Source organism: Halictus rubicundus, chromosome 10 (genome assembly GCF_050948215.1).
Source record: "Halictus rubicundus isolate RS-2024b chromosome 10, iyHalRubi1_principal, whole genome shotgun sequence".
NCBI classification, from domain to species: Eukaryota; Metazoa; Arthropoda; class Insecta; order Hymenoptera; family Halictidae; genus Halictus; species Halictus rubicundus.
Genome location: NC_135158.1, coordinates 1,739,985 through 1,749,009, shown reverse-complemented (window position 1 = coordinate 1,749,009; position 9,025 = coordinate 1,739,985). Strand labels below are relative to the sequence as shown.

General features: G+C 34.4%; 1 protein-coding gene across 1 annotated transcript; it reads right to left on the bottom strand.

Moving 5' to 3' along the window:
• Positions 1-940: 940 nt before the first annotated feature.
• LOC143357904 (uncharacterized) lies at positions 941-7,569 on the bottom strand. Its single transcript, XM_076794594.1, has 2 exons — positions 7,382-7,569; positions 941-1,573 (listed from the first exon to the last, which is right to left on the bottom strand). Exons 1-2 carry the CDS (start codon positions 7,442-7,444, stop codon positions 1,343-1,345), a joined length of 294 nt encoding a protein of 97 aa, XP_076650709.1. The 5' UTR covers positions 7,445-7,569; the 3' UTR covers positions 941-1,342.
• Positions 7,570-9,025: the final 1,456 nt, after the last annotated feature.

Below are 9,025 nucleotides of genomic sequence, written 5' to 3'. Positions count from 1 at the left end.
GGTGGTGTAAATACACCACTGATTTTATCAGAACAGAAAGGAACGTACTGGAACGGTTCTGAACGGATAATGGAAATCGACTTTTAAACGTTCTGGCTCGAAAAAACGTGGCACGGAACTTGTTAAAGGCCTGAGCTCGCGCCACAGTCTTTTATCTTTCCCGAACGCTTCGACACTCCGCGTCTTTTTCTTTTCCATACGCTGTCCTTCTTTGCGTCCGAAACTTTCATCGTTCATGACACAAATAAATATCATCGGAATTATATCATATTTAGTATCATTTTCATTAGAAAAGTACCACGAATATGCTGGTGAAAGTCCCATCACAAAATAATGGAAAATAACGAAGTTTTGTTATTGAATTGGTAGTGGTCTCCCGTTTACACTCCTCAGCGACCCAGGCCTCTCGAGCCCCTCACGAGGTATACCCTGCGGTAGTGGGGATAGTTCTGGGACAATTATAGGCTAGATATTTGGGATATGTATAGAGTAAAGACTGTATAAAGCTTTGTAGTAATGTCATCCTACGCAACTAATTAAAGAATCTGTAAGTGAAAAAAATCTTAACATGCGTTACAGTTGACGGTGAAAACAATCCAAACGTGAATAGCAACAGAAACAGAAAAATTTGATGAAGACAATATCAATGCATTAATAAATCTTGAATAAAAGTGCAATCAAAAATGTAAACTTCTTTTATGCTAATAGTTGCCACACCGATACTTAACCCAGATCTGCAACATTTGTGTCAATTGCTGAACGCAGCATGAGTTGGGACTTCATCCCATTTACCCTCAATGTCTTTCATTTATAGATGAAGTAAGAGATAGAAAGTCTGAACACATAACCATGTATTCTCACGTAGATTTTTTATAGTGAATACATTTAAACATTCCACGTCAAGGTTAATTAAATGTTTTCTGTACAGCTAAAAGTAATCGTTGCATTTTATACACAATTCAAAAACTTTGAAACGTCCCCAACGATACTGTAAATAATGTAACACAAGATCGACTGTTTAATTGAGTCTAATAAAACGGTTTTGTATCTTCCTATCTAACCAATAGGTGTACAATATCCTCTTGTAGTACAAACATTAACACATTGGCGTCATGTCAATTATATTAGACTAATTAAATACTAATTTAAAGATATCGATGATGTATTTTCGCAACATACGTACCCAAGTAAAAAACTAGAATGACGCATTTATGCGTCATCTGTCGTTAATGGGTTAAACGATTAATGTGTTATGAATAATAAAATTCAATGTACATAATATGGATTACGTTGTGTCGACACAGAATTGAGGAGTTAAATAATATCTGAACGAACGTCGGCCTTAAAACAAATCCGTTATATAGTCATCGCCGCCATAATCGTAATCGTCAGCTCCGGGTGGCACAAAAATTCCTCCAAGGACGCCAGAAAGATTTTCTCCGAGACCCATCGCAGATGCTACACCGAAGACTAGCCTCATAACCAGTAGTCTCATGAAATTTGCCATATTTGTTTCTTTGCTTTGAAGAGACAACTGAGTTGATTTCTTTGCCTTGCTCTCAACATAGTGGTCCTGTCAACAACCATAATCGTTAATTGTAAAGATTAAATACAGTGACATTGATATTTTATATAAATATTTTCTTTTGCCATTTTAAAAAAAGCCGAAAACTTCACTAAGTCTACTAAAAATTCATGAATCTAAATTTCGAACATTTCAATTTCTACCTGTCTTGTATGTTTCTTTTTTTTTTGCATGCATCAAATGGTAGGATAGCATTGTGTACTTATTTTCTGGTAAATATTTAGAATAGTGCTACATCCAATTTGGATACCCTTGTAATATGTTATTAAGGTCACCATTTTAAAAAACTTGTTTCTTTACATATAGTGTCCCACGAACTTTGTTCACTTGAATATCTTGGTTATTTCAAACAATACGCGAAAATGTTACTTACAAAAGTTGTAGGGTGTAAGAAACTACATAATATGGTATAAATGATATTCTTGCAAGTGGAGGTGTAGAGAAGATATAAAGGTCACCTTTGTTTTTTTTTAATGGAATGTCTAATTTTTTATGCTCGATTTCGATAGATTGGCGTATTCTGAGTATAAAAGTACTAAAGTGTATTTGTCCTAAAGTTTACCGCTGCCAAGATATTTAACTGTTTTCATTCCATTACTGTGATTATGGAACGTATTCAAGGATATGCTCACTATGTCAAATGTAAACATTGGTAGGCTTTTCATGAAGATTGCTCTTCATGAAAACAGTCAAATATTTCAGCAACACTCAGAATACGCCTATCGAAATCGAGCATAAAAAATTGGATATTCCATTTAAAAAAAACAAAGGTGACCTCTATATCTTCTCTACGTCTCCACTTGCAAGAATATTATTTATACCATATTATGTAGTTTCTTAAATCCTACAACTTTTGTAAGTAACATTTTCTCCTCGGCACACTCCTCGGCGACAACGGCTGTCGAGCTTCGCTGTTCGCTTCTCCGTGCAACGTTGTATCGGAAACGAACATTTTCGCAGTCTCCTTGTCACTAACGCTTAGTGGCCATAGGTTTCTTATGACTTGAAGACGGTATGACTCTTAGGTTTCCTGCGTGCACTGTGTATTTCAAATACGACGCTCGGCGAGAACCTCCGATCTCGTATTCGTGTCAGTAAAAAGAACGGCGAGACTGACATACAACGAGATTTCACTGTACTTCGTGAGGTGCCCAGAAGCTTGAGAGCCGACGCCGCCGAGGAGTATGAACATGACACGAATCGGGTATATCGGTGTTAGACCAAGAAATCACTACTAATCCAATAATGATACTTCTTTACTTTTCATTATTTTTTTACGAGACTTTCACCAATATATTTTTAAAATTTTTCTGATTAAAATGATACCAAACACGATATAATTCGGATCATATTTACACTAATTTTCCGTTAATGTAATTGTAATGGGAAGTAACTTTCATCGTTCAATACACAAGTAAATGTCATCGGAATTGTATCGTGTTTGGTATCATTTTATTCAGAAAAATTAAAAAAATATATTGGTGAAAGTATCGTAAAAAAATAAATAACAATAAAAAAAGTTTAACTTTTGATTTGAAGGCCTGAGCTCACGTCAGTCTTCCATCTTTCCAGAACGCTTCGACTCTCCGCGTCTCTTTCTTTTCCATACGCTGTCCTTCTTTGCGTCCGAAACGTTAACCGTTCATTACAACAGTAAATATCATCGGAATCGTATCATATTTTGTAGCATTTTCATTAGAAAAATTCCATGAATATGTTGGTGAAAGTCCCATTAAAAATAATGAAAAGTAAAGAAGTTTTGTTATTGGATTAGTAGTGGTCTCCTGGTCTCACAACGATATACCCAATCCGTTATGTTGACACTCCTCAGCGGCGGTGGCTCTCGTGCTTCTTGGCCTCTCGCGGAGTATATCCCGCGATAGTAGTGATAATTCCGCGACGACTAACTCAGAATTCTCGGCGACGTATATCCCGGATTCACAGTATATACTTTACTGACGGAGCAGCTGTGCAATATAAGAACAAAAATAATTTCATTAATTTAATTCATCATTTTCACGATTTTGGTGTTCCTGCTGAATGGCATTTTTTTGCAACAGCTCATGGTAAGCGGGACCATGTGACAGGATTGGAGATGGCATTGGAAGACATGCAATGCGCACTACCTTACAAAGAACGTTGGAAAAACAAATTCTCACCCCTAAAGACTTATTTGAATGGGCAGAAACATCTCTTTTAAACATAACATTTAATTACGCAAACCAGGATGAATACAATAAACATGCTGATTGCTAACCTCGCTTTGCAACAGAATTTCCAATTACAGGTACTAGAAGCTTTCATACCTTTACGCCATTATCAAATAAAGAAGTGCTATGTAAACCTTTTAGTGTAATGAAATAGTTTTCATTATATTTTTTCCCACAATCCCTAAGTCCAGCCCACACAATGATCCCTTTCATACTTCTGACCATAATCCCTCCTTATCCCTTCCCGATGGAAGACAAGTCTGCTGGTATTGCTTTGTGATCAGCGGTATAGATAACCGACCATAATAGAGTGCGCACGATTCGCCTACCTGAAACGGGGATTCACCGCATACCTTCCCAGCTCATTGTGACTTTAATTTTCAAATCTTCATCCTGCATATTTTTTTCAAAATTTAAAAAACCTTGGCCCCTCATCGAAAAAATGCGAAAAAAGAATTCGTTTACATTTTTCGACGTTATAAAGTTAATTATCGAGGTTGGAAAAATTATTTTTCAATAGCCCAATCCTTTTTGAATAAAGCAAAAATAATTTAGCTCGATCAGACAAATAGTTTCTGAGATAAAAATTCGTAACTGAAGCTCATTTTCGCCAAACTGGGCAAAAATTGCAAATTTCGAGGGTCTGTAATTTGTAAACAAATTCTAAACCAGCAAAATGACGACTTAACCCCTCCCCTTAATTTCACATGAACTACAATACATTTCATTTATTCTTGGCACGGAATGACCGCTACACACTTTTCGTTAATGTTTATTATAAAAGATAATGAAAACATACTTCAGTTTTCAAATTTCAGAAAAAATTTTTTGATTTCGTTCCGACATTTTTCTCAATTTTGTCGAAAACTGTTTGTTTTACGAAAAAAAGTAATAGGACATAAAAGACCGCAGCCTGTCCAGATCTACAGGTTTTCTCTAACATATTTTTCGATACACTCAATAATTTGGTAGATATTCGAGAAAAAACGATTCTATAAGCATTTTATTAATTATTTTAATGTTTAAGGGCCAATGAGCACGTTTTTCAGTTATCCGATTGAGCTCAAACTTTGCAGAGATCTTTTTTATCAATTAAAAAAATCCTGGGGGATGCCGTAAAAAAATTCAAATGTTGAAAATAAGAACCACCCTAATGTACATGCAAAACACTCTATTGGACGCTCAAATGCTGCGGAAAAGGGTCTAGCCGAAGTTTTAAAACAGTTCAAATATGTTCTTGAAATGTTCTAACAAAAATTGTACGGTTGAGAAGTGAAAAATTATTTATTTCTGAAATAAAGAAGAACGTAGGTCCTTGCGGGGTCTCGAACCATCTCAAATAATCGGTGATGTTGGATTGTATAACATTATTTTTCATTTAATTAGATTATGCTACCCCTGGCAATCTGTTCTCAAGCAAACGCAATGGTGTGAATTTGACGAGAAGTACCAAATGTTCTTTTACATTTACATCATACGATATGAGATAAATAAAAATGTTATGGTAACATTCAATTTGCCAAATATAAAGTTAATACAAAAAAATAACTGGGACATTTATTTATTATCTACTAAAAAAACGGAATTTGGCTAACGGAAGCTCTGGAAAAAGTAATCCACCATATAAATTTGTGGTTAATCTAATAGCAAATGTACAATAATTTACTTAAGATGCATATTATCCAATATTTAGTTTTATTTCTACGTGCACGTATAACCACTTTTGTGTGACTAGGCATTGAATCAATTATATTGTTTCATTCGTGTTGGTATAATTTTCTTCCATTATATCTGAATTGCTTCATAATGTCCATTTTTATTCTTACACTCTTTTTTCACATAGATTAATCCCTTCCACGTAATCCAAAAATTTTCTATTGGATTTAAATTAGCACTTTGCTTTTTTTAGTTTCTATTTCTCTATTAATCTGGTTATACTACAACTAAGGGTGTACGAGAACCTGAAATATAGGAACCCAATGGTCGGGGCGAATCGGGAAGAGGTCGGGTCGGGTTTCCGAAAATTTCGAGAATATAACGTATGACACTCTTGAAAATAATTCATGATGAACAGCATTCTTTCAATTTACAATAAATAATTATACTTATTATTTATTTGTACCCCATTCCTATTCCATATATTCCGAATTGTATAAATTTATAATAATTAATTAAATAATTAAAAAGTAAGATAACATAATTTGCCGAAAACACCTACAATAAAAAAATCATAAATGTATTTATTAAAACGGATATAAATGATTAGTGGGTTCTCGGAATTTTCGGAAATCACGATTCTTTAAAGAATCCCGATTATTTTGAGAATCCCGGTAAATACGAGAATCCCGACTTTTTCGGGAATGCCGACTCTTTCGGGAATCCCGACACTTTCGAGAATCTCGAAATTTTCGGGTACCCGTCTCGATGCCTAAAAAATGTCGCGTTCCCAACCCGACTCGATATTTCGGGTTCTCGCACATCCCTAACTACAACTCATTTTGTGTGAATGAAAACGTTCAAAATTATATTCTATATTTTTATTTCACTAGATGTAACATATTACCACAAAGAAGTAATATTGCATACGTAGAAAAAACTTGATTTTATTTTTTTAACTGCGGCACATTCAAGCAAAAGATATGAAAAATGTTGGGAATAGTGCTGATGGCAATATCTTATTGCTGAATCAATTTCGTAGATGTCACTTTTAAACTTCAATATAAAATATAAATTTTTCAATTTTTTTTTGTGTATTTTATTTTTTATCATCAGGGTTTTTTAACTGAAAAATCGAAAATTTGTTTGAAAATTTCTTAGTATGTGGCGAAATGTGTCGGTTTTTTTAGAGTTTTTAATTGTAATTAAATAGGAAATAGAACAAGAATAAAAACCGGTTTTTCGAGTTTCCTCTGTAACTACTTTTACAGATGAGGTATCGAACCGAAATTAAAAGATCTTACCGATTGTATGTATACGAAAAAATTATTCAGAATAGTGCCTAGTAATACCTTGACAACATTTTAGAATTGGAGGTGACTCTATTATTCTAAATATTTACCCACTTTCTCTTATACTGCGCACCCATACAGAAGAAAAAGAATATTCACTGTGCAGCAATTTCTTCTTGATTAATGTTACATGTCTCATTCACTTCTAATTTAAAATAACTTCAATTAGTTTTAACATTATCGTGTTATCAGCACAATGGTAATATTAATTGTAAACCTGCGTCTTTAATTTTGCAACATTACACACTTTTCCATATATCTACATGCAAAATATAAAAAGTTCACAGCGTATAATGTGATATCAATATTATAAAAATCACTAGCCACATAAGAAAATAGATATTTTCATAGGTATCGTATCAGAGGCAACACGTTGCGGTGTTGTTATATCGAATTGGCACTTATTACCTAATTCAAAATCATGGTAACAATTATACTTGACATTTATAACTAAATGTTAGTTACAATAGGTCTAGGTTATACACTACTTGCAATTACAACAATTACATAGTTAATGATATGATTACATGGTTAATTACATTTAAAAAATAAGACACGTTTGTTTGGTTGGAACTCACATTAAGGCAAGTGATAATAACTAGCGCCAGAACGAATGTTGTTCTCATTGTAAATATCTTCATTGTGTATGGGTTCGGAACAACAGTGTAAATAAGTAAAATTCTCCACTGGCTGATCTCCGATGCTTCGCCTGGTTTAATCCGTTCACCTCGGCAGGTTCGGTTACATTTGTGCGCCCGCTTCGAACGAGCACGTACGAAATACTGAACGAAATCACTGTTCCGCGTGGAGAAACTTAGCCAGTTCCTTTTCTCTTTAACTCACTGGCTGATAGAGCACCGATTGTAACGTTCGATCGAACAGGTGAACGAAGGGGACAAAGTAAAATATATGGCGGTCCCATGATGGTAGATACCTAAGTTATTCTACAGTAACGGTATACGACGAAAAAAGGCATCCAGGCCATCTCTCCAGGTTACGCGATACGTGCTCGGTCGGCCAGTGTACAGTCACGGATGGCAGAGGATCTTTACCGGGATCGTGCGCGTAAAAACAGGGACGTCCTTGTGAAAGTGTCAACACATTGTTCAGCATGTATTGTACCAGTTTCGTCGATCCGTCAATGATTGAGCAGTCCACTCATTTCTGGACTTTTAATTAGTATTCCTACACTCCCAGACAAAAAGATAGCACAACAATAAATTTTATCAATTTTCATATTACACTCAAAGTTCCATAAACATTTCAAAATACAACACGTATACACTTCACTTGAATAACATAATAGGAAAATAACAAATGAAATTCATGAGTCCTTTGGAGTAATATAATATTTATACATATTTGAGACTGACGAAAAGATAGCAACACTTAGACAAATTCGTAAAACAAATAGAATTCTTGCAAGCAAAATGACATTTTTTATTAATCTAGTAATGTGTTGAACTTTCTTTTTTTCTATTAGTTTTACCATATTGCCGGGTAGTGATTCATATAAACTTTTTATTTCTTTTGTGGACGTCTGTCCCATAATGCACTCATTTAATTCTTGAATTGTATTGAATGTCGATTTCTAGCATAAACAGTTCGTGAGAGATCTCCCCAACAATTTTCTATAATATTAATGTCGGGAGACCTTGCAGGCCAGAACGAGAACAAATAGGGTAAGAGGCCCAATTATAGTGAGGGTACCAATTACTGTGCCTATATTAATAATACTTATTTTTAAGGCATAATGAATATTTAAAAAGAGATATATAAAATATATATTAACTGATTTTGAAGAAAAAAATTGAATAACTCTTTCTTAATATTCATTATACTTTAAAATAGGTATCATTAATATGGCCACAGTAATTGGGTCCCTTACCCTATATTGTATGTTCGGATGCGAAAAATGCTTTTACAATTCCTGAACGGACGCATTATCGTGTTAGAATAGCATTCATTCGGTAGTCAACGAATTCTTCATATACATATCTGTTTCTTCGTTGTAGTCAAGTCTGGCCCAAACCATTACAAATACTGTACCTCCACCCATTTGTCGACGTACTTGTAATAACTGTTATTTTCTAATGTCATGGGAATAATAATTACAGCCATCAGGGTCATATCTAAATGGAATCGTTTTTCTTCAGAAAACATCACATGTTGCCATATTTTCTTTCACTGAGCGTGTTCCTTTGTGAACATCAATCGATCCA

What these genes read in the sequence shown, in the direction of transcription:
- LOC143357904 (XM_076794594.1), bottom strand. Translation starts at nt 7,444, where the DNA reads ATGAAGATATTTACAATGAGAACAACATTCGTTCTGGCGCTAGTTATT. An exon ending in TTATTATCACTTGCCTTAAT is followed by an intron (nt 1,574 to 7,381) that starts GTGAGTTCCAAC and finishes GGTTGTTGACAG; the next exon opens with GACCACTATGTTGAGAGCAA.